The 26101-nt window shown below is 44.0% G+C and overlaps 1 protein-coding gene across 4 annotated transcripts; it reads left to right on the top strand.

Annotated features, from left to right (window-relative positions):
- The first annotated feature begins 3158 nt into the window (after positions 1–3158).
- Positions 3159–24961, top strand: Cd34 (CD34 molecule). Of its 4 annotated transcripts, none has more exons than XM_004653231.2 (8): positions 3159–3299; positions 12548–12739; positions 13298–13563; positions 15111–15191; positions 22378–22534; positions 22774–22826; positions 23136–23300; positions 23959–24961. In XM_004653231.2, the coding sequence occupies exons 1-8, from the start codon at positions 3221–3223 to the stop codon at positions 24142–24144; spliced, it is 1179 nt and encodes a 392-aa protein (XP_004653288.2). In that variant the 5' UTR covers positions 3159–3220; the 3' UTR covers positions 24145–24961. The 4 variants fall into 4 exon arrangements, with proteins under 4 accessions (XP_004653288.2, XP_044997638.1, XP_044997637.1 ...); XM_045141703.1 differs by lacking the exon at positions 23959–24961 and adding an exon at positions 23810–23952; XM_045141702.1 differs by lacking the exon at positions 23136–23300.
- Positions 24962–26101: the final 1140 nt, after the last annotated feature.

Genomic DNA, 26101 nt, shown 5'->3' with positions numbered 1-26101 from the left:
AAGATTTCTCTGGCTCACTTACTCTTTCTCACCATGGCACTTTCTGTCAGGCTATGATGCAACAAGATGGCAAGAAGGCCCTCAACAGATACCAGGTAGAATAGGAACCATGCTCCTGGACTTTCCAAGAGCCAAAATAAACCCTTATTCTCTTCCTTTTTTCATCTTCTTTCTGGTTCGTTTTTTTTTTTTTGGGGGGGGTGCTGTCTTTTGAGAGAGTCTCATGTAGCTCAGGCCAATCTTGAACTCCTCATCCTCCTGCTTTCACCTGCTTACAGGAATGTATCACCACATCTCACGTTAAACCTCTCCTCTTTGTAAAACATCTAGTCACAGATACTTTGTTACAGTAACTGAAAATTAACTAAGATACTGGGGTTTTTAATTTTTTTTGTTCATTTTTATTTATTTATTTGAGAGTAAGAGAGAGAGACAGAGAGAGAGAGAGAGAGAGAGAGAGAGAGAGAGAGAGAATGGGCACGCCAGGGCTTCCAGCCACTGCAAATGGAACTCCAGACGTGTGCGCCCCCTTGTGCATCTGGCTAATGTGGGTCCTGGGGAACCGAGCCTCAAACCAGGGTCCTTAGGCTTCACAGGCAAGTGCTTACCCGATGCTGTTTTTCCACCCCCCCCCCATCAAAGGCATTATGTTTAACAATTTACTTTAATTTGGTATGGTGTGTGTTTGGGGGTTATGTAGTGGACATTCAGCAGCAAAAGTGATCACAACCTATAAGGGTCTATAAAAGGTCCCACAGAACCTTTCTTTCAGTGTGTTTATTTTGCACCTTCTACTTTGGATGGTATAGCTAATTAGCCTCCTCTTCTGGAATCCATTTATGAGATGGAGAGAAAAGCAGGGTGAAGAGGAGCAGCCCTGAAAAGTACGCTAAGGGTCAGTTCTCCACCTAACTGCATATTCTGATGCCATCCATAGCTGTGCAGGCCAGAGAATAAAGGACATTGATTTCTCCAATACATGAATGTCTCCCCTATGCCTACATACATTTTCCTTTCCTAGCACCAAACATCTATTTTGTCCTTTCTCCTTTGTGCCTAGTATGTTTTCTTTCTATTCCAGGGTTTCTTGAACATTAGTGTACATAACAAAAAGCACTTCTCCAGGTATAGATTCTAGCTCTGTGTCAACTATGCTTTCAGAAACTATTACAGAGGCTGGAGAGGTAGCTTAGCAGTTTAGGTGCTTGCCTGCAAAGCCAAAGGACACAGATTTAACTACCCAGGACCCACGTAAGCCAGATGCACAAGGTGGCACATGTATCTGGAGTTCATTTGCAGTGGCTGAAGGCCCTGGTGTGCCCATTCTCTATCTCCCTCCTCTCTCTCATAAATAAATTATATTTCATAAAAAGAAAGGAAGAGAAACTGCTACACAATGGCCTCTGTTCCCACAACTAGTCATGAAGTTCAGGTGCAAGACATGTTTCTTATGGGGTTCCATTTCCAATATCCCAGAAGACAAGTGACATTTAAAGTAACCAGAGTACCAGGAATGGTGTCTCACACCTGTAATTCCAGAACTCATGAGGCTGTGGTAGGAGGATTGCTTTGAGTTAAAGGCTATATAGAAAGTGTCAGGCCAATCTGGGCTACAAAGTGAGGTTCTGCCCCTTCCCATCAAAACTAAATAAATAAGAAAATAAGTAAGTAAATAAGGTAACTAGAAGAAATTTCTGGCAGTAAAGTAGACTCAAATGAGTCAAATTTGCTTTCGTATCTGTCAGGTTATGACCTTGTACTTTCTTGATGGTGGGTGCTAAAGCAAACCTTGCTCTTGAAGCTGGAGTGGATATAGTGTTTTCCTTGTCCATTTGTATTCCAAGAACCAAAACCAGTTTTTGAAAAATGTGCATTTTTGCATCCTTTTATGTCCCAAGGTCCTTCATTACAGCATTGTCAGATCTGAAACATCATTAAGGCTCACATTGACACTCTCATCACATGCCATTGTAGTGGATCAATCCCTGTATCTTTTATTTTGTCCTTGTTTAAGGGAACTGTGGGCCACAGGGTCAGAATAGGGCTTTTGGGAATAGATATCCTTCTTCTTCTCAACCCAAATCTATAGGAAGTAGGCTTGGAATGGGCTATAAAGACAAACCTACTTTCCCAATGCTTGAGGATCTGCAAAGAAATAAAAAGGCACTCCAGAGTGCTGGTCCTTCCTGTTTCCCTCTTAGGCCATGTGGACAGACAGAAATGAGTATGTGCTATCCGAATCATAGAACATGCCCCTTACTCTCCCCTGTGCCTTCTCTTAATCCCTGACTCCTCTCTGGCTTCTCTCTCCTCCTGCCTCTACCTCTCCTATCTGTGTCTAGGCTGATCCCCAGCTTGGAATTCTGCAATCCAGGTCACCCACATGCAGAAACCTGCAGGGGACAGAAAGGTACAGGGTGTGTTTGGTAGGGAAGGGTGGAGGCCTAGGCCTAGGCCTAGTGAAACCCTTAGAGGCTTAGACTCAGGGCTAGCAAGTGGACACTGTGGAGAAGGCATCCCTGGTGCTGGGGAGTTCATTGTCTTGGGGTAATGGTTACTGGCAAGATCTAAGTGGGGAAATATGGACAGCTACAGGAAAAGTAATATAAATACTACCGATCTTGCTGGACAGTAGATGTGCTGGAGTTAGATGGCTAATCATGTAGTTTGTGTGTCCTGCTCACTGCCCATCAAATATGTCTTTAGACTTGTGACGTTACCTGATTAGCTAAATGCTCACAGCTGTAAACTCAGGTGCAAGGTGCACTTCCACCGGACCTTTACCGCCTTAACATTTGAAAACAAGAGACAACAAAAGGAATGGAAGAGAAGGTGGAGGGAGTGCAGAAGAAATTTGTCCCTGTGCCCACCTAAAGCCAAGTCTGACATAGAAGTGTGATGGAAGAGTTGGAAGACCTAAGGTCCACATCTCTCTGGACTGGGACTCCACAGGAAAGCTGGGCTTGGAATGAGGTCCGTGCCACCCTCTATGCCTCTGCCTTGTGGCTCACCTCCTGGGCCTCTGGGCTGACCCTGCGCTCACTGACAGCCAAGCAGAGGGGCCGCCCTAGCTAAGACGCAACAGGGAGGAGGGGAAAGCCTGCATCTCCCACCCCCTCCGGACCGGGATCCGGGGAGGAGAGCAAGCGTCCCCCACCCCCTGAGCGCGGGGCCGAGCAGCGCGACCTGCACAGTGCGCATCTCGGAGCGACGCGCCAGGATGCCGGTCCGTCGGGGCGCGCGCGGGGAGCTGCGACTGCCGCGCGGCTGGACGGCGCTTTGTCTGCTGAGTCTGCTGCGTAAGTGCTGCGCGGGGAGGGAGGGAGGGAGGGCCAGCTGCAGGCTCGGGGTCGTTTTCCGTGGGAATCCAGCGCTGGTGGAGCCGGCGCTTACCAGACCCACCGGTGCCTTTTGGCATAGCTGAAGGTGCAGCGTAGTTGGAGCCAGGATATGGGCTGAAGGGAGGGGGACGCCGGAAAGTTCTGTAGTTGTCCTTGATTACAAAGCAGGGTCCAGAGCGGGGTGCAGGGAAGGGCCTGGGAACCCACTGCCTCCAGATCCAAGGAGCTGACTGGGATCTAGCGAGTGTGAAGGAAGTTAACCCTGAGAGCCCAGAAGACCCATAGGAGGGAGTTAGGAATGAAGAATGGGAGGAGGAGAAGAGGGGCGGGAAGGGAGGGAGAGAGAGAGGGAGAGGGAGAGAGAGGGAGGGAGGGAGGGAGGGAGGGAGGGAGGGAGGGAGGGAGGGAGGGAGGGAGGGAGGGAATTTTCATTTATGATTAGAAAGCTAAACTAGAGTCGCCCATGCAAACACCACACTGCCTCTGCTCACCGGCCCTCCCCCTACCCAAACCCACACTCATTACATTTTGGAATTATTTTGCCCTGCTCCCTTCCAGACTCTAAAGCTAGTGGACAAGCCTTGCGAGCCATCTCCTGCTATCTACACATACTCTTACTATTAAGTTCTTTCATTTTGGCAAAATCGTAGTCACTCAGTAACTACATAAGCTTTATTGCTTTCTTTGGAGGATGCCTTTCTCCATTCCTTCTCGTGCACTTGAAGGTTTCAACTTTATAAGTTTGTTCTTCCTTTTGAGTCTAGTCATCTAGGCTCCTGATTCCTGTTCTGCAGAATAAAGGCTGGTCACCATGGCTCTGCAGAGTGAGCTGGACTTGCCCACTAAGCCTCTTTACCCGGTCTCCTCTGCTATTACCTTTGAGTGCACCCAAAAGTGAGAGCTGGCTGTAGTGGAAGTGGAGTTAGGTTCTGGGTTGACTTGATGACAGCCCTTTTGGATCAGAGTAAAGCCAAGGGTTAGAACTTCCCAAGGACGCAATATTGTGCCTCATAGGAGTATGTTGACCAAGGACTGACATTCACATCAAATGTTCTGGGCTCCTTCAGCTACTCAGCAGCTCATGGCGACCCAGGCCTTGGAATGCTGCCCTTTCCTCTTTCCTCAGCTGGTCAGTGGCAGTCTTGTCTTGGGCTACAGAGGTGGGAGTGGGGAGCAAAGAAATTTCTGCAGATACATTGAGAATCACAGTGTCTTAACGTTGGGGTGAAAGGAAGGGATAGGGCCCCTCTTCCATCTTGGTTAGACTCCTTGGGCCAGCTTGGCTTTGTGCCATTCCCAAAAGCTCCCTACGATTTGTATTTTGATTCTTTTGTCTTTTAGTACTGTTATTTTTCTGTCCTGGGATACATTATGGGATAAACTAAACAAATGAATGAACCGTAAAATATAGCAGTGTGCCATCAAAAAGCTCAGTGCTCTCATTAGTGAGAAGTTCAGGGCAGAAGGACTTCTGTGTTTTCATATTACTATTCCAACAAAGACCTTGTTCTGGGAAGATCTTTCTTCTTTCCTTGTTAAAAGGTGGCATTGACACCTGCCAGCCAACCACATTGGGGCACTTTTTCAGAGACCAATATCTGGGTGGGGACTGGAAATTGCCAGCCAGCACTGCTACCCTTCCAGCTAGGCTGGAACTCTTTCAGGTAACTAAAGAGCCCCTTTTTGCCTGGTATCCTTTCTCCAAAGTCTATCTGTCCCCTCCCCTAAACCCTGCCCCCAGTCCTGTCTGCTCACATTCCTTTTCTTCCTTGGGTCCTTCTTGCCTGCTGACCCCACACCCATATCCTGTCTGGGACTATAAGTAAGAGGGGGTAAAGAAAAGGGAAAAGAATTTTATCAGATATTTTCCAAAGGGGAGAGGACTCCACCCTTTGACTCTCTGCCACATGGTGAGGAGAAATAGCAGCTTGGGGAACTCTTGAGTGATATGGTCGTCCCCAGCGTTCCACCTTGGGGAGCCAGACATCCAGCACAACCTTTGCTTAGTCTAAGGAAGCTTTTGTGGGGGGGGGGGGGAATTATTCCTTTGGCTTCAACCCCGGCCCTCCTCACTGAGTCACCTATCTTCCTTTTCTGCATAAGCTTTGTCTCCATAAACTCAGGGCAAGACACCCTTATCTGCAGCAGATAAGCTTGGGGCAGAGTTCCAGAAAGACAAACAAGGTGGGGCGTGGTGGCACACGCCTTTAATCCCAGCACTTGAGAGGCAGAGGGAGGAAGATCGCCATGAGTTTGAGGCCACCCTGAGACTACATAGTGAATTCTAGGTCAGCCTGAGCTAGAGTGATACCCTACCTCAAAAAAAAAAAAAAAAAAAAAAACAAGAAAGAAAGACAAACAGAAAGGAGGCTTAGGCTCCAGGTCTTATCCTCTCACCTGATTTCTTTGGATTCTGAGCAGGAAGGGCCTGGGCACACTCTCAGAGCTGAATGGTTCCCCAGCTCCTTCTTGGTTCTTGATCCTCCTTCTCTGATAAACTACAGTTCATCTACCTAATGCTCTGCAATGTAGCAAATTTAAAATGTGAACATAAGGAAAAAGAGCACAAACACCATATTTAAAAGCAAAATTTCACAGTGATCAGGGCAGGACATCCATACACAGGGCTTTGACTTTTATGATGATAGCTTTTCCCTCCCTTGTTGGCTAAGAAATGAAAGCACAGTGTTTTTTTTTATATTTGGCCTCACTGGTTGTGACTGTGCTGTAAAGAGAATAGTGCAAGCATCTTGAGAGGGTGGGGTCCAAATGAACAGAGAGGTCTGGCAAGGTGACTTCCCTGGACCTAGAGTCAGGATAGGCGCAAAATGAATCACTTCCCTAAGAATGCAAAGAAAAAGACCCCTAACTTAACTGGCAAGTCTGCTCCTTCCTAAAGTGGAAAAGTAATAAAATAAAAACTGAAGCCTCTTAGAGAAGTGGGATCTCTAGGCAGCTTGCTCAGTTTTGTAAGAAAATGTGTTAATGGGTCTTTGGCTAGAAAGCCTTGAACCCTGGGATAAGTCCCGGACATGTAGGAACAAACAGGAGGCAGGGTTGCTGAGTATGAAGTAGAGCCTTGTGTTGGGATGGCCTACCAAGCAGAAGGCTAATGGACTTCATTGTTCAGGGACAGTACATAGAAGGTGCCTGTGGGTCTAGAACAGTGATGTGTAGGGGTGCCAAGGCTATTCCTTATGTTGTGGCTTTGTTAGCACAGTATTGACATACACTTCAAGTCTATGTCATTACCCCTTCTGGCTGCCCTGTAAAGTTGCTTCATGCTCCTCAAATCTTTAGTGACAATTATGTATGTCACCAGACTATATGAACAGGTCCCAGGGTGACGAAAGGAAAGGGTGTTTGGCTGGCTGATCTGAAGTAGTATAGCAGTAATGCAGGCAAAGCACAGAGCTGCCATCTAGGAGTTGGTGGCTCAGGAGTAAGAGGAATGGGAGAATTGTGAGCCCTTGTGGAGCCTCAGGATATTAGAGTGTCACAGTAAGTGGATGGGATGAAGACAAGCTATCTGACTATAAAAAGGAAATCTCAGTGTACTGGGTTTACTCAGGCCAGTTACTTGGTTTACAGTGATACCTTGGCTTTTCCCCTAGGATGAGGAAGGCTTGAATTCAGCCCTTTGTTCTAATCAACTATGGTCCCAACTTATGGTAGATGGAAAAAAATAAATGTGCCACTAATAAGGATGCTTATTGAATGCTCACTTATCTCCAAGGGGACTCATCCTATATTAAAAACAAAACAAAACAAAACAAAACATACTACACTAAGTTCATTCCCTATATTATACTGAAATTATCCTTCCTGTGACTTCTAATCATTGTTCTAATCCTATTCTTTGAATTGTTCCAGGTTTAATCTAGGCCTTCATGAAGATCCCTAGGAACCTTTCCATTCAGCACTGCTCTTTGAAGGAATATTTTTTTAAATACAATAATGCTAATGTGTAAGAGAGAAAACAAATCATATAGTCCCTTACTACATGTTATCTCCTTGTTGCTTAAGGGAGAAAATGCATGTACTGTGTAAGTGCAACAAATCTTGAAGAAAGCTATTTCTTCTTCCTCAGATTCTTCCTTTTCAGATCAAAGATAACAAGCTTTTTTCTATAAGGGTCCAGACAGTAAACATCTCAGGCTTTGGGTCTGAATATGGCTTTGGATGCATATCATTATTTGTCTTATTTTATGTCACTTAAAAATGCAAAAGCCATGCTTAACCACACGAAACCAGCCCTGGTGTGTTCTACAAGCTACAGCTTGCTAGTCCCTGAACTTGATGAAATAACACTGGGCCCTGGGCAATGTGAGTTATTTCTAGAACTCTCCTACTTGCTTGGAGATAACTGGATATCTTTACATGGACACCCTCCCCCTCCTCCCCCCCCCACCGCAATTTAATAAATTTCCTCTAAAAAGAGAGCCTCAGAAGGCATCCAGAACACCCAGAGGTGTTAAGTGTGAGCACACTCCCCAGTGCTGTCCTGCCCTGATGCTTATCCTGATACCCCAAGATGGTCTAAGCACCATATGTAAAGTACAAAAGTATAAGAAAGATCCTCCTGACACCCAGTAAATTTATAACCTAAGTAAGGTGAGGAAGCGTGTATGACTTTGTGTCAGATGAGTGGCAGAGACAGACCTCAACTCTGGTGAAGCATCAGAAAGGGGCTTGTTCTGGCCTCATGATAACCATAGACCAGTCACACAAACTGACTGCTTTTTGCTTCCTTACCTTCTTTGTTCCTCAAAACAATGAGGAGGCAGGGTCTGCTTTAATCCCCTTGAGGCACAGAGGCTATCCAGTGGTTTTTTCAGGATCATGCAGCTACAATGTGGGAGAAGTATCTGGGGCATCCCTCTTTTCACAGGCCTACGTTCTCTGTCTCTGTGTGGTTCTGCTTTCCACTAATGGTCTATTGACTCACCTCCCAAAGCTGTGCCTTCCTCCTAAGATGTCCATGATGCTCTTGTCCAGCTGTTACATCTGAATGACTAGGCAGGTGGGGGCTGGATAGCATGGCTATCAGAAAACATCATCAGGTAAAAAATAAATAAACTAGCAGAACATGGTGGCATAATTCCAGCACTAGAGAAGATACAGGAAGATCAGGAACATTCCTGTAGAAGCATTCTTGGCTACATAGCCAATTAGAGAACAGCCTGGACTTCATGAGATTGTCTCAAATTACAAAACAAACCACTTTTCCCCCCCAAAAACTAAACTAAGGCAATCTGAAATAAGACCAAGTCTCATTCAGTTATTTGGATAATAACTAACTGGATCTCTTAGAATTTTAACCCCCTTCCCTTAAGGATTGAAAGACTCTTCAGTTTACTAAGGTTAGGTAGAAATCTTTTCAGAATGTATTGCACCTGCTTTACTTCCTCAGAGCACCCCACCTCCTACTACCATGGACTTTAACCTTTTTGACTCAAATGGATTGTGAAACTAAGGTGACTTTGTTCAATTCTATGATACAATTAACACATCCTATAAGTGACTCTAAACTAGCATGGGTTTTGTACTTCTATCAAGTTATTTGAGTTCTTAGATTGTTTCTCCTTACTGCTTCCTAATTTTCAGTTTTGGCTGTGATATTAAGATAAACTTATTAAAATTATATGTGAACAAGAATAATTGCCTTTGAATAAATTTCTACAAGGTATATGTGAATATTACTGCATGGGTCTATCTGTGACATCTGTTTAAAAACTTTTTTCACTTCCTGATAGCCTGTGTTCTCCCTATCTCCAAGTTCATGTTGACATCCTGTAGAATAACTGGATCACATAGAGTCTTGCTGTGAATTGCGATTGAATGGACTATGGCATGAGCATCTTCTTGTACACCTTCCTGCAGGGTCAGGGGAAGGGTCTTCCTCCTGTATAGCAGGAATGGAAAAGAGGTTTTCAGTATTTGAAAGGCTCTTGGTGACTGTTGGCTGCTGGTACTCCTTCCAGAGTGGAGAGTCCAAAGCTCAGATAAAGACCGATGGTGGTTTCAGGCCATAGATGTATGCAGAAAGAGAGATTAAAGAGGCACACTGTCAGAATTAGGACAGTATTCCCCCAGAACTCACAAACTCTCCAAAAGATACCTCAAGACTCAGGCCCAGGAACTTAAGGAGGGACCTGTGCTGTAGTGACTAGGTCAGCCCTGGCCACAGTATGCTCTGTGCCAGTTCTACTTAGCCTTGCCTTTCTGCCCTTCCTCTTTGTCCTGTTCCCATGGAGTACCATGAGCTCTTTTCAGAGCCATTATCTGAGGACAGGTTCTCTTCTTATTTGCAGCATGGCCAGCGAGTGGGAGGGAAGAGACTGCTACAGCTGGGAGCCTGTCCCCAGTGGTCCGTAGCTGGCTCCCATCTGGAGTTGCCTCACAGTTCTGGGCAGGCACCTCTGTCTTCAAAACAAGCAGCAGGTCTCTCTTCACATCTGGAAAAGTTCAAAAGTACTTGTCTGGATAAATGAGGACCTTTAGGGGAGGGGTTCAAAAAGCATGACATCACCTTAGCCAGGCCCAGATTCCTTTGGAGAGGGAAAAGGGCTGGGTCAGTCTGGACCAGATGGGATTCCCAGGAATTGATATATTTGAGGCAAGCAGGGAGGGTGTAAGCAGAAAGAAGAGTTCAAAGAGTAACTCCAGAGGTGGAATGGTGCATTGAGAATATAATTCCTTTAATTCAGTGTGCAGCTAGCACACTTGCCCTTAACAATGAATTCATGTCTTAGGGTCAAATTGGTGTGGAGTTCTATCTAAAGAAGTAAGTCGCCTGGATTGGCGGTGATGATGGTGATTGCCATTCCTTCTCCTTTTTATTCATTTATTTACTTATTGTTTATTGAGACAGAGTCTATTGTAGCCCATGCTGGTGTCAGACTCATTATGTAACCAAAGATAACCTTGAATTTCTGATCTTCCTGCCTTCACCTCCCAAGTGCTGGGATTTACAAGCATGCTCCACTATGCACAGCTTATATAGTGCTAAAGTTGGAAACCAGAGCTTTATGCATGCTAAGCAAGCACTCTACCGACTGTGCTACATCTCCATCTCCAGCTGGACTGGTTTCTGTATTTATTTTATTTTGGTCAACCCATCTTTCATCTAAGCCACATGGGCACCTCCCCATCCTGTTGTCTCCAGAGGCTGGAAAGATGCATCTGGAATAGATCATTAGCAGTTGAGACTAGTTTGATCTCAGTGTCCTTTTCCATTTACCAGCATGATCTGTGTTCTTCCTTCTTGACCAACACCATGGTGATGTAGTTCCTTATCTCTCCTTTCCATTCCTTCCCCTGCTTCTCTAACATATAATAGGATATGATTATTGTAGTCACCAGCATCAATGCGCTTGTAGCATGTTGCAGGGGAAGGAGAATATGGGAGATGAGACCTTGATTGTTACTTTATGGAAAGCAATCTTGGCATGGGTTTAACTGACTGGGCACTGAAAATCTGATCTTCCTCTTGATGCAGAGAGAAACTAGCAGTCTCATCCTACATTGCTATTGGCCTTAAAAACCTGAATCAGAGCCGGGCGTGGTGGCGCACGCCTTTAATCCCAGCACTCAGGAGGCAGAGGTAGGAGGATCGCCAAGAGTTCGAGGCCACCCTGAGACTACATAGTGAATTCCAGGTCAGCCTGAGCCAGAGTGAGACCCTACCTCAAAAAACCAAACAAACAAAAAACAAACAAACAAAAAAAAACCTGAATCATACAGACCTATATCACAATCACAAAAATTCAAAGATAAGTTTTAGAGTGTTCTGGGGCCCTTGGGGGCTTTTTCTTATAGATGATACTGTAGGTATGAACTCTGAAGCCCAAGTTTACATATGGCCAGGGTGCAACAGAGATTCACATACTATATATCACAGCTAAAAGTGAGGGCTTAGCTTGTGTAAACAACATAGCACCCATCACCACATCTTGACACAGCTTCTCAGCCACCAGCAAGGCCAGCTTTGAATTTGAGACTCTCACAGTGTTGGAATTCAGCCACGGTGTGGCTGGCCAGAAGATGAGGCCCGGCCCTAGCCCATTCCTGTTTTCTTCTTCTTCCCTAAAACTCTGGCTCATGCTGCAGAGGATCTTGAATCACACATGGGATCCTCCACTAGCATCCTTTCTTTCTGTAGTCACCCATGGGCCTGGGAGGGGCACACTCTGATTCTGCAGTTCTCCCAGGGAGAATGTTGGGGGCAGAAGTCCATGCATATCCTAGATGTGAAAAGAGCCATTTGGGGAAGATTTTCTAAAACTTCTGTTCACCAAAGAGTGATATAAGAGGGTGGTACATCTAAGTTGATCCTCACTGGAGGTGGATCAGGCTGAGGGCCCTGTAAGTTACAGGGTCAAGGCTTCTCATTCCTGAGCCTAAGAATATATAGAGGAAAAGGGCAAAAATGCTCATGAAGGTTTTTAGAGAATGACTAGATCCAGAGTCTTTCTACTATAGTAGCTGATTCTTCTGACAATCTGTATAAGGCAGGAAAGAGCTGTACTAAGTGATAATTAAACAGGGGTACACATGCATCAAAATACACAGTTCTGGCAGAATTAAACAAAGCTCTCTACCTTCCCATGGTGAGATCGTAGGAGAAGCAAGACCTTGGCTTTCTAGTGTGAGATTCTCAGCTCAGAGTTTTTGAAAATAAACCTTAGGATTCCTTGTTGCAGCTGACTTCCTTAATAAAAGAAAAGGTTTGAAAGTCAGGAGAGTTGGGGAATGAACAAAGACGGAGAAGGATAAAGGACTTCTAAGGGGATTTCTCAGGGATGGTGTGACTCTAGTGTTTACTACAAAAGTTACTAAGTCAGATGGAAGATGACTGAAAGGAAAGGAGGAATATGTCCTCTCATCAATCTTTGATGTATTTATGTAAGTGAAATTATGCGTTCCAGAATTTGTTAAATACACTATGTTTCTGTGTTGCTATAGTGTTCATAAGTTATTTGTGATAATTATGGATTACAAATGCTTATGTTTATTCTATTTCCTTAGGAAAATCTGGTGATAGGAGACTAGTCCACTGTCCAGGAGGGCTTTTTTAGTGTTTCGCCATTGCTAAGGGAGGCAGGAATGTTATAGGCACAATTATCTGAAGTCACTAAGTTAAACCAGGTGATGTCATGAGCCTTCAGGATTCTCAGGTTCTGACTTGTTCTTATTTCCTGTAGCCTCTGGGTTTACAAATCCAACAAACAACCTGACTTCTGTTGCCATGGAGTCATCTACCCTGGGAATAGTTTCATCTGTCTCTACAAATGTGCTCAACCAGGACCAGGACAGCACCACACCAAGTGGCCCTGCAAGTACCAGCCCACACCCCATCCCTCAGGACAGCAATGAGACCACATCAGCCATCTCAGGTGATGAGAAAGCCATGCTGCTAGTAGGCACTCCCAACACCCCCACCCCCAACACACACACACACCATAGATAAAGGCTGTACAAGCCCCTGTCTCATGTAAGGCAACTTGAAGTAATTTCTAGGTGATTTATCCTATGGTGGCAGACCAGTATACAGGCAGTAGGATTGCTTCCCATGCTCAAGCTGAGTTCAGCTGGTAATAAAGTAAGGATCAGATTGAACCCCATAGAGATCTCTGGTATTTTCTAAGCAATAGAAGGTGGGTATAGATTCAAATTGGAATTTTTTTTTTTTTTTTTGGCTTCTCTAGAATGGATCAGCATCAAGTTCACTTTCAGAATCTGGAGACCACCTCAGATACATTCTAGATTAGAGCGACAGCTCCACCCAGGGGGCTTGAAGTGAGTTTGGTCAGGGTTAGGATCCTAGATAATGGCGAGCTCACCAAACTCCTGTTTGTAGGAAAAATCCACTCCTACATCATGAACTATGATTGTGTTCCTATGTGTAAGTACATACATACACACTCATACCTGTGTGTTTTGGTCCATTCCAGAGACTATGGTCAACTTCACAGCAACTTCTGGGGTGTCCCCAGGCCCTGAAACCACGAACTCTTCAGCAAAGTCACAGACCACTTTTTCAGCCCTCACAGTGATCACCACTGCAGACAACATTTCAACTTCAGAAATGGCGTGGATGCCTAGTACAACACTTGTGAATTTTTCTTATTACTCACCCAATAGTACCATCCCTGAAATGACATCAGCCACAGAATCTTACACATTCACATCATCTTCTCCTGTCCCAAGTACCATCAAGGTGGGTGATTTGGGCCAAACCAGCAGATTGCCCCTTATTTTATAAGTTATTTATGCTAGTTATGTACTAGGTACCCAAGCAGTTTCTCTCTTCATCTCATATGAGTGAGTGGGATTTAGATTTGGAATCTGTCTGGAATATGCTTTATAAGTATTTCTGGAAAGGCTAGAAGAGGGAAAATGAATATTGTGTTTTTATGGAGATTCTCAAAGATCCATTCATTCCTCTAGGACCTGTGAGTGTGGCTCTGAAGCACCCTTCCCCTTTGAGAATATTTGGATCCATTTCCTATCTATTGGGTTAGGACAGTGTTTCTTCCATGTGAGAGAGCTTGGTGACTATGCCAGATACAAGGTGGCAGCGAGAACATCATGTACAGAAGTGAGAATTGGACATGCAGGGATGGTGAGCTCAGTCTGATCTTCAGCCTTAAGCCTGTGGCCATCAGCATCTTTCAGCCTAAAAGGCAGAAAATAGGAGGGTAAAACTTATGGATGAACATGAAGATCCTGTCTAGTTCTTATTGTTAAATTCCCAGGACCCCTAGGGTCCAGAAAAAATGGCTGTTACCATTCATTGCCTGGCCACCACAGTTATCCATTTGCTATGTGTAGTTGATTGTAGGAGGAAAAAAAGACCTTTTCTTTTTTCCTTTCTGCATTACCCAAGCCAGTGTTTTCCAAGGTTGCAAATAATGGCCTACCTGGAGCCCAAATGAATAACACAAGAAGTATCTCATGGAGAAAATGTATGCTATGAGAGGAAACAGTTTAACTGCATATTGAGTATCTTTTTTTCTGGAAAGCTTTGGACCAAAACTACTTTGGCCTTCAGATTTTTTTTACTTAGGAATATTAACATATATTTGGTATGAAACCCAAGTCAAAGGACAGAACTCATCTGTGTCTCATACACATGAATCCTGAACATAATTTTGCAAAGTGCAATTTTGTGTTCTCGGAAGTTCTGCAGTATAGAGTTCCATTTACACCATTACATTGGATATAGAAGAGTTTTGGACTTTGAGGCATTTTGGATTTTGAAGTTTTTGATTAGGAATGCTCAACTTATATTAAAATTTTTGCTGGGGAGCCAGGCATGGTGGCACACACCTTTAATCCTAGTACTTGTGAGGCAGAGGTAGGAGGATCTGCTGTGAGTTCAAGGCCAGCCTGAGACTACATAGTGGATTCCAGGTCAGCCTCAGGTAGAGTGAGACCCTACCTTGAAAAAAAAAAAAACAAAAAATTCATAGGGCATATGCTTGTAATCACAGCCGTAAAGAGGCTGAGACAGGAGGATCATGAATTTGAGGCTAGCCTGGGTGCCCAGCTACACAGTGAGTTCCAGTCCAGCCTGTGCTACATAGTGAGTCCCTGCTTCTGAATAAATCATCAAATCTCTACTCATCTCTGGTAAATTTTAAGTTTCCTTTTTTCTAAAATCTTTTAAGAGAGTACCTTAAGGAAATCAAACTGGAAAGGAGGTAGGGAAGAATTGAGATACCAAGATGCTTGAATATTAACCTTGTTTTTGCTTTAATACAGGGAGAAATCAAATGTTCTGGAATCCGGGAAATGAGGTTGGCTCAGGGCATCTGCCTGGAGCTTAGTGAGGCCTCTAGCTGTGTAAGTCCACTATCCAACCCCCCCACTTCCTACCTGCCCCACCCACCCTCGGACCACCTGACACCATTTTAGATTGGCCTCTCCAGAATAATGGGTCTGGGAGTTCTAATTTATAGAGTCTTGGGCTTGGGGAGTAAAAGGCCCCATCTGGTGGGCAAAAAAGGCAAAACCAATTTTAAATGCATTTTATTGTTATTTGATATTGTCAGATTTGAATTTGCTTTTAGACCAAGGGAGTCCTTCTTCCTATTCAGATTTGAACTGCTGGCTAAAATGTGAGCTCATGTGTTATTTATAGGCACCTCTGTAGTTCTGGTTCTGTTAGGTGTGTCATCGTGTGTCTGCATCTCTACCTTCCTGACAGGTATTGAATGAGTATCACCTTTGCTGATGGGAATGCTTTTACAGCTTATATTAAGTTTTGATATGACCTGGGCATATTCTTTAGAGATGTTTATTTGTTCAGTTTTATGTTACTTTTGCCCATTTTAAATTTGTTACACCTTTACATTGCAGTGTTTTTAATATCCAACCAGGCAGATCTTTCCTCACTATACTGTAAAAGTATAGTTTTCATTTTCTAACTCTCCTGTTAAAAAATATTTGAAGACATCTGTCAAGACTGGTTTTGTTTTGTTTTTGGCATTGCTAGGGCTGGAACACAGATCTTTGCACATGCTAACCAAGCATTCTACTGCTGATCCATATCCCTGATATTTTCCCTTATTGGTTTGATAGATTTCAAGGTTATTTATAACATGGATATCCCCATATATATTTTAATGTACTCTTTCTAAGAGTTTAGAAAGTCAGTGAGAGTTGAATCATTATCTGAGGCTTAACCATTTGCTGAATTTACTAATTCCATTATCTTTTCAATCGGTTCCCTTTAGCTTTCAAGGTGAGCTGTCATGTTTCCAACCATGCTATATTATTTTTCTCATCTTTTTTTTAGAAGCTTTGCCTCTGTTTCAGCTTTTTGTTGCCATTTCATAGTAAAAATGTTTATGGCATGGGGTAAATTTTTCATGATGAAAGCAGGTCTCCTGGCTTTGTCTCAGAATCCAGTTTCCTAAGAGTAATAAGTCTTTGGAGAAAGAAAGATAGGATGAAGGGAAAAGTGATATTTAGTCATACAGGGAAACGTGTTCTTACAAATTGGGAATACACTTAAGGGAAGCTTCTAGGTGACATATTGCCTGCATAGATGGGAAGGACAACACCATGAGGTCCTTCTTTTGGTCATTCCAGCAACAAGTATCTTACCTGCAGCCATCAGTTAGATGCCTCTGACTTACAGATCTTTTAAAACTACACCTAAAAGAATCATTTAATGTACAGCATTTAAAATAGCACAATCACAAAGATACAAGTTTGCAGAATAAAAGAATTCAGTGATTAAGCGGGACAGAAACACACAAAGTACAAGCAGCACCAGTGTGTGGTGTGTCTGATGCTTACTCTTCACCTCATTCGTTAAGGAAAAAAAAAAGTCATCCACTCTTCAGTTAATAGTAACTGAACAAATTGACCTTTTTTTTTTTTTTTTTTTTTTTTTTTTTTTGGTGTGTCTCCTCTGTTATCTTGGTTGAGCATTTATTTTCCCAGGCACCACTCAGGTCTGTGCCAGAATTCTGTTTCCTGGGACATGGACTGCAGAGCCTTCTATGCATCTGCCAGCTGCTCTTCAAAGTTCATACTTAAACAAGGGCATTGTCCAAGACAAGAACTACTCCAGAAGCAACTCCTCTTTCTCGCTCTGGTCTTGGCTGTCAGTCTGCTTTACAACACAGCTGAGAAGTTCTACAGGCTCCTCTGGATCAGGGGAGGATCTGTGAGTGCAAATCTGGGAAGAGCGTAGCCCCCATGTCGACACTAAAGAAAGCTTCCACACTGCTCACAAGAACTGCCTCCATATAGCGCCATGTGTGGTGCAGTTGTCCCCTGGCATCCCCATCACTGTACATCAACCGCTCTTCCTAAGAATACTTCTTCCTCCCCAGCCCCAGACAGCAGTGCTTCCTACCTCTCAGGGTACTTTTTCCTTAGCCAGCAACCTAGATAAAGAATGTATAGCCATGGCTCCCAGTAGTATCAAGAGTCCCTTGTGTCTCATTCCCCACTAGTTTGATAGTCTGTTGTAAAGGTTCTGAGGGCACAGCACCTCCTACCTGCTTTAGGCTGCAAATGCACTTTGGTGTTAGAGGACCCTAAGGAACTAGTTCTACTAGGGGAAGATTCAGGCCCTACTCACAGCCCTCTGAGGAGCAGAAAGGATTTGGTTTCCTTTATTATCATGTCCTGCAGGACTTGTGTGATGCTGGTATCCGCCTGCATATAGTGCATGCGACAACAGAGCTTTGTGTGTTTTCTCAGCCCTCCCAACCCTCACTCTACACAAATAAGTGATGATCACTGAGATGCTAGCTCTCCTTGTGTGGACAGTTAGACCTGCCTTCTGCATTTTGTGACTTTGACCTCCACCCTAGTTACTGTTCCCTCTGTTCCCAATTCTCCACCTCTTGACAGCTAGAGGAAGGGACAGCAGTGCTGTTTTTAAGCCTGTTTCCACACCTCAGAACCCTCATTATGGGAGTGTGCCTCCTCAGGACTGATTTTCATTCTCTGGACTGCAGTGTCTGCTTAATTTAGTGTTTGTGATCATAGTTTAATGAGCAGCTTCTAAAATGTGAGATTATTTTGTTCTCTTATTCTATAACCACCTGTCCACAAGAAGTTACCTAACTATTTCTTAATCGTGATGAAATACACTAACACAAAAAGTAATACCTTAGCCATCTCTAAGGATACAATTCAGTAGTTCTGAACCACACTACAGCCAATCTCCAGAACTCTCTGCATCTTCAAAACCTGAAACTCTACCCACAAACCAACACCCCACTTCTGCAGGCCACTACATTCTCCTTCTTTTTGTTTAAAAGATATTTATTTATTTGAGATAGAGGGAGAAAGAAAGATAGAATGGGTGCTCCATGGCCTCTAGTCACTGCAAACAAACTCCAGAGGCATGCACCACCATGTTCATCTGGCTTACGTGGGACCTGGAGAATCGAACCTGGTTCCTTAGGCTTCACAGGCAAGCACCTTAACTGCTAAGCCATCTCTCCAGCCCACATTTTCCTTTCTGTCTCTAGATACCACATATGAGTATAATAATTCAGCATTTGTCCTCTTTTGCGACAGTCTGACTTCACTTAGCATCATGTCCTAAAGATTTATCCATGTGTAACATATACTATGAATGCCTTCTTCCAAAGCTGAATGATATTCCATTGACAATATGTACATCATTCTGTTTATCTGCTCACCCATTGGTTTTTCCACCTTTTGGGCATTGTGCATGAGGCAGCTATGACCATGAGTGGGCAAATATCTCTTTGGCACCCTGATATCAGTACTTTTGAGTGCATACCTAGAAGTAGAGTCACTAGGTCATATGAAGAATTCCCACAATAGTTTTGCTTTATTAGTAGTCCTGGAGATTGAACCCAGATCTTTTCACATACTAGGCAAGATCTCTGCCACTAAGCCCACACCCCAAGCCAACCAGTTTTCTTCAGTGTCTGTACCAGTTTGTGTTTCTGCCAAGAGCATACAAGGGCTCCAATTTCTCCACATTCCTGTCGGCACATGTTGTTTTGTGTTGAAGTGGTGTCTCACAGTGGTTCGATTTACATTTCCCTGACAATTGATGAAGTTGAGTCTTCTTTCATGTACTCCTTGACCATTTATAAATCATTGGAGAAATACCATCTCTAGTTTACACCTTTGTCTTCAGAATCATCAGATCTGTTCAGTGCTGTGTCTGCTATATGCACTATTTGTATCCATGCAGCTTGAAAAGATGAGTCTGGTGAGGTGGTTTTCTTACTTTTACAAAGTCTGTAATGTACTCTGTTCTCTCACATTACCTTCATTCTGTCATGATGATTTCACTTGAAGCAGGCTGCCACCAGCCCATCTTCTCTGCCTGCTTCCCAAACATTTAAAGGTCAGTTTCCTTGCAGCAAACAAAAGCTACAGATGAAGTATTGGTGAAGGCAGTGCATCTCCTGGAAACAGTAGAACTTATTGCATTGGTTTATTGCCGCCACTTGCTGCCTGACTTGAAAGATCCAGTCCCTGTGTACAAATATAGGTTTTACCTACATTGTCAAACAACACAGCAAAGAAGATAAAATTACTGTGAAAGAGGTGGTGGCAGGGGATGATGATTGATCCTGGACTTTCAGCATTGGGAAGCATCTCAAAGGTCATTTAGAATAGTAACTGCCACCCCACCTTCCCCCCGCCGCCAACCCTAGCCCCAATGTTTCATGTGCTGCTTTAGCATGTTAGGAGATGTTGCGAAATGTAAGGATTGACTTTAGAAAGGTTAGATAGTTGTATTTTGTGTGCATAGTAACATGTGTGAGCCGATGTAGTTAGAGCTTGTAAACCTGATTCTCATAAACAAAATGGTGGGGCTGTGGATTCCTCCTGCCCACTCTCTCGTGATATTTACCCACAGTGTCTCTTGGGGGAGGATGTTTATCCCAAGCTTCCGGAGGAGCATCGTGTTCAGAATCCACCTGCTCCTCTCCAGCTTAAACACAATTCACTGAGACTGGTGGATTCCAGGCTGGGAAGCTAGACACTGTTATTCCCTTGAATTTAGTCCAAGGAACTAAGTGAGGGGTGGAGGGACTACAGGTGGAGGCCAACCAGTTGGGATGTTAAGTTGAACAAGTCTTTGTTCTTTGATGCAATGATTGGTAGAGTCTGGGAACAAATTTACATAATTCATTCCTTAATCCCCACCACATAGAAACTTTGGACTTTCACTGTCTAGTCAGGAAGAAACAATAGAAGATAATCATAACTTGGATTCTAGATAGCATAATATATAAGGTACTGCAATTATTAACAATAATAGTAATAGCTGCTATTTATCTTGGAAAATTTCATATATCACTGTAGTTACAACAGTGGAACCTCACACTATAGTTTATGACTCAAGAAAATTCTAAAACATGGCAAAACAAGGATTAATGTCCAGTTGACTAAAGATAGGGCTGGATTCCTAGAGGATTTGGAGTCTGAGTTGAATTTCAGAGGACAGGAAACATGAGAGAAAAGGCATGGATCATGATGTGGACAGAGAGGATGTAGAATAAGGACAGATAATACAAAATAAAAGGCAAGGAGCATAGGGAGAAGGCTGAGTTCTGTCTCCTTGTAGTGAGGGTGAGGTACCCTCACACACCCAGACTTTCTCTATTGGGCTTTGACCTGTACCTTTCCCCACCAGTTCCACTTGTATATACTCTGCCCATTCTTCGAGGCTTATTTTGAGGTGTTTCTGTTAACCCAGATGTGTTCTTGCCTCTCTTAGATGCTCATAGCCCTTTGATTATACCTTTTTCATGATAGTCTTTGTGCTTATTTCTTCATCTAAAATATAATGACTCCTAAGGTAGTGGTTGAGCCAAATGAGTAATGATGTGAAAAGCACTTGGGACACAGCCCTAGACATAACCACTGTCTTGAATCCTCACTGTCATGCAGGCAGACAGACAAGAGCCCAGGACATAGTCACTATCTTGTTTTTCCTTCACAGAGGGGATACACACACACACACACACACACACTCTCTCTCTCTCTCTCTCTCTCTCTCTCTCTCTCTCTCTCTCTCTCACACACACACACACACACACACACACACACACACATATGCACAGAAGTTTTCACAATATCTTACAATCAGGGCTTGAGAAATGTCAGAATGGCTGAATATTGTCAAGGGGCTGCTTCTTGGTACTGGAAAAGTACCATTTTGTTTGTCTATTTTTGATCCTCTAACAGCTCCACCCATCCTCTTAGGAAGCAGACATTCCAATCAAAGGCACTTGAAAAGCCCAAAGTCATCACCATGGGTTCTTCTCTCCTTTCATTCAAAAGGCATGATGTTAGGGACGGTTCTTTGCTAAAGGGGAAGTATATCAGGTTCATCCAAGATGTCTGGGTCTAAACATGTTTCACAGTCCTCTTAGGATGGGGGATACTGTCATCTCCAATGTGGTATACAGGATACATGCTGTAAATCTTTCAATGACCCTGAGTTTTCCAGAAGCAAAGGTTTCATCCAAAGACTTCCTGGAAAACTTGCAGAGAGCCCATCCTTTTCCTGACTTGAAGTAGGAGGACCTGGGGATTTATTTGTCTGTGACCATGTCTTTCTAAGTTTTGAAACTGGATTATTGAGCCATGCTCTATCTTCCAGTTATTTTCCCCTGACTCAAATTTTAAGAAGGCCAGAGACCAATTTTGACCTTGTCTGTAGCAAGATCTAGGGTTTTCCTTCCTTAAGACTCTATAGGAGGAAAATACCCAGGTTTCTTTCTAGCTGAGAAGACCTCTGGGCTTGCCATGAGCCATAGTCCTACAAGTTTTCTCCTCCATGGAGGCTGTAGTGCAATGAGGATCACACACCCCAGCCAGTTCTCCCCTTATGAAAAAGGAATCAGATTCCTGAAGCATTTCCTCCCCTGCCATGTTCTGACCCTACAGAGAGTGTCTTGGTTTGGGTTGGGCAAGGGAACTCAGTTGCTAAGAATGATGGGGGTTTATATTCTGAGTATGAGTTTCTGAATCCTATGGGCCAGTTAGCAACCTAGAAGAGGAACTTTGAATTTCTTTGACACTAGCTTGCATGCTTTTAGACAGGCCATATAGAAATACTGTCAATGTGAGAAATGCTTTCTACCATACTCCTTAGACAGTGTGAGAAAGGAAGCACTGAGTGTAGGTTCGTTATCTACTCCTTACTTCCTCTGGCTTATCTTCCATCATTTGGAGCTATTGTAAAACAAAGGATTTTCTCTTGTTACTATTGTATTACTAATATATTCTGTTTTTAGCAATTTTGAATTAATTTGAACTGTATGACTGTACATGGGCAATCCTTAAATAAGATATTTCCAAGGTTTGTACTCTCATGCCTTAATTTTCTCTTTGTATTGTTAAAATCAATTAAAAATATTTTAAAAGTTGAAGTTTTAGAAAGGATTTCTTGTGGAAAAAGAACTGTGACCTTAATCAGGATTATTACCCAAGACTTGGATGCAGTTCAGAGTTGCTAGTAATTTCATATCTCTCCCCTCCTCTCTTTTCTTCATTTTCCCAGGAGGAGTTTAAGAAGGGCAAAGGAGAAGGATTGACCCAAATACTGTGTGGGAAGGAGAAGGCTAATGGTGAGGTTGAAGCTGGTGTATGCTCCTTGCTCCTTGCCCAGTCTGAAGTTAAGCCTGAGTGCCTGCTGCTGCTCTTGGTCAACAAAACAGGTAAAGACCCACCTATCGAGGACAGTGGGAGAAGACTAAGAATTGAGTAGGGCTGAAGGTACACAGGGCAGAATATCCTGCATGGTGCTCCTGCATCCAAGCGCAGGAATCCACAGGTGTTAAGAGTTTGGCTGAGAGAAACAACCCTGGCTGTTAGTGCTTCTAGAATAGAGTGGGAGGAGAGTGCAAAATAACCTTGTCTATATTATAGATTTAGCAACCTATGTTTCTAATTCTAGAACTTTTCAGCAAACTCCAGCTTATGGAAACACACCAGTCTGACCTGAGAAAGGTAAAATAATGAGATAATGCATCTCAGAGGGAACACAAGTCTGGGAGGAGGCAATTACCATCTCCGGTACTTTTCTTCCTCCCTTCCCATCTTTTCTGGCAGTTTTCAACTTCCTGAGTTTGAACTCAAAATTTTATTGGAAGTTCAGCTAAGACAAGTCAGTTTTAAATACTGTTTGAGAAAGCCACAAGGCCAGTGTCCTGTTATATCTATTCCCTGATGAGTCTTATCCAGGTGCTTGCAGTGGGCTGGGCTCCTCTCTATAATTCTCTTTCCACAAGTGACATGATACCTTTTCTTCTCCTTAAGCTGGGAATCCAAGGTTTCAGGGAACAAGATATTGGGAGCCACCAGAGCTATTCCCGAAAGACCTTGATTGCACTAGTCACTTCAGGAATCCTGCTGGCCATCTTGGGAACTACTGGCTATTTTCTGATGAACCGTCACAGTTGGAGTCCCACAGGAGAAAGGCTGGTCAGTTCTGGGGTCCAGGGAAAAGCAGATAAGGAAGATAATAGTTTTCTGGGGAGGACAAGGGATTCCATAGAAAGAGAGGATAGATACAAAAAATAAGCCTTTGTGTACTGAGACATGCATGCCTGGCGACACTGTACCCACAGAAGACTCAGAGCAAGAGGCCACAAATGGGGGGAAGGTTCTACATGCCACTCACTCCCAGCTGCTGATTCATGTCATCTGCTTGGTCTGTTCTGGGTAGTTAAGCTGGGAACAACAGAACTGGGTGTTAAGTCAGCATGCTTATTTACAAGCATATTGAATGCCCAGTTGCTCACAAGAAGGGGTCATATGAAAGGAAAATCTACCTTTGAAGGAGGAGCAAGGCTAAAATCTGTCTCTTGGCCTCCGGCTGGCATTTACACCAAGGAAGCTCTTCCACCTCTGAGATTGCATTTGCCTATATGGGATGGTTTCTAAGCTTTGGTGGCAGGTGTGGTGCCTCTCCTCTGTCCTTTCTTCTCTAGGAGCTGGAACCCTGATGGCCCTTCAGGAAGAAAGGAGTCTAAAAATGCAGCTGTACCTCCTTTTTCCCCTTCTCCACTTCTGTGTTCCTTTCAAAGTGCCTCACACCTCTGCTTGCCAGATAATGCTACTTTATTTCTACACCGTCCAGGGCGAAGACCCTTATTACACGGATCACAGTGGAGGCCAGGGCTATAGCTCAGGATCTGGGGCCTCCCGTGAGACTCAGGGAAAGACCAGTGTGACCCAAGGGGCTCAGGAGAACGGGACCGGCCAAACCACCTCCAGAAATGGGCATTCAGCAAGACAACATGTGATGGCTGACACAGAACTGTGACTTGGCTGGCTGGGGCAAGACTGGGTGGTAGCATGGCCTCTCTCTGCCTCTGACCAAGTGCTGCCTCTTTCCCATGTCTTGTAATTTCACACTCAGAGGATGTTCCGAGGCCCTCCACCTTTGGGGAAACAGGTAAACTGCCTTCTACACATTCAAGTCCCTAGACCTAGATTCCAGCTAGCCTTTGAGTTAAGATGGGGTGGAGAAAAGCCCAAGTTTAAGGTTGCTGCTGGGGAGGTTAGTAGCCATGTAGCATTCATCTTGAACCCCCTGCCCCTTCTCTCCTCTCTGCCTCTTTAGAGGAACTCTTCCCAGAAAAGATAGACTTTTTTCTAAGCTACAACTTCCTGTTTTTGTTTTTTCTTTTTACATTTCTTCCTCCTATTTTTTCCCTTCCCCACCTTAGGGAAACCAAAGTACTCCCAGGAACCTACTCCCTTATAATAATTTAGCCAGAAAAATATATTGTCATAAGCCATATCCTTTATCACTCCTCAAGACACTGTGGATTTAGTTACTAGCTTTTTGCTTGCTCTTTCAGCCCCTGTATCTGTGTAGAAAGTCAACACAATTTTCTGTCTGGTGCCTGGAACTGGGCTAAGCATTGTACAGTGACAGCTCAGTTCTGGTTCTTCTGAGGTTCTCACTGGGCCAAAGTGGACAGGATCACAGGACTAGACTTTGAATTGAGCCTCCTTTTCTTTTTTAAGTGCTAGGGATTGAACCCAGGGCTTCATACATGCTGAGGAAGTACTCTACCACTGAGCTATATCCCTAGTCTACACACACACACACACACACACACACACACACACACACACACACTTTTTGTTTGGAGATAGGGCCTCACTAAATTACATAGGCTGGCCTTGAATTCACTATGTGGCCCAGACAGGCCTTGAATTTTTGATCCTCCTGATTTAGGCTCTCAAGTAACTGGGATTGTAGGCCTATACCACCAGGCCCCGCTGAGCTGAGCCTTCACCTAAGTTCTTCAGAGGAATCCTCTTGCTCTGAATCCCCTAACTCAGAGCTCTACAGCTTCCTTCTCTTTTCCTGACTCCTCCTGAATCCTCTGGTTTTTCTCCTCTAGCTGACTCCTGTCTATATATCTCCCATCCAGTACCCTTCACTACTCGATCCCTGTTTAATCAGAGCCCCAGGACATCCCCCTTTTCTGGTAATAAGATCTGTGTTTGCCCGAGGTCTTGCCATTTTTTGCCACAAAACAAAATGAGTATATTCTAGGCATCCTCTACCTGACTGTGCCCTAACCCAGCTCAACATAACTGAGAAGGACTATGGGGGACAGTTCTGTAGTTGGCTTCCACCCCAGGGTTACAGCAGCCATCTGTAAACTCTCACCTCCCCCCAAGGGGTGAGCAGGAATCCTGGTTTCAATGACGGTTGGAAATAGGACTTTCCAAGATGAAAGGATTGGGTGATTTTTTTTTTCCTCTGAATAAAAAGTGATGAGTGATATTGAAAACTCTGTTATGTGGTTCTATCTCACCTCAATGTGTCTGGCTGGCAATATGGCCTCTGCATCAGGCCTGGATGGACCATGTGGGAGGGAGGGTCAGCCAAGGAAGAAGGAGGGCCATCTCAGCAGAGACAGGTGCTAGCCAGGATGCTTAAGACCTATAACTAAGTTTGGCAACTGTTCCACTCCATGTTGGAAGTTAGGCTGGTCAGGACTTATGCTTTTAGTAATGGAGCAAGCTACAAGCTCCAGTGCAGCAGGGACCTTCAGAAAGGAAGGTGGCATGCTAAGATTAGGGGCACCTTTCTGAGAAGAAGGACGTTCTGGCTACTGTGTGTAAAACATACAAAACAAGGATGGGGAGATGGATCAATGGATCAAAGGCTTGCCAAACAAGCATGAGTACCTAAGTTTGGATCTGCAGAACCCACATAGAGCTGGATGCTATGCATCTGTAATCCCAGTGTGCCTACA

This window comes from Jaculus jaculus, chromosome 1 (assembly GCF_020740685.1).
Source record: "Jaculus jaculus isolate mJacJac1 chromosome 1, mJacJac1.mat.Y.cur, whole genome shotgun sequence".
In the NCBI taxonomy this organism is placed as follows: domain Eukaryota; kingdom Metazoa; phylum Chordata; class Mammalia; order Rodentia; family Dipodidae; genus Jaculus; species Jaculus jaculus.
The sequence above is the reverse complement of the archived record's forward strand: the minus strand, read 5'-3'. Positions and strand labels throughout refer to the sequence as shown.

What these genes read in the sequence shown, in the direction of transcription:
- Cd34 (XM_004653231.2), top strand. Translation starts at nt 3,221, where the DNA reads ATGCCGGTCCGTCGGGGCGCGCGCGGGGAGCTGCGACTGCCGCGCGGC. An exon ending in TTGTCTGCTGAGTCTGCTGC is followed by an intron (nt 3,300 to 12,547) that starts GTAAGTGCTGCG and finishes TATTTCCTGTAG; the next exon opens with CCTCTGGGTTTACAAATCCA. An exon ending in CTGTCCCAAGTACCATCAAG is followed by an intron (nt 13,564 to 15,110) that starts GTGGGTGATTTG and finishes GCTTTAATACAG; the next exon opens with GGAGAAATCAAATGTTCTGG.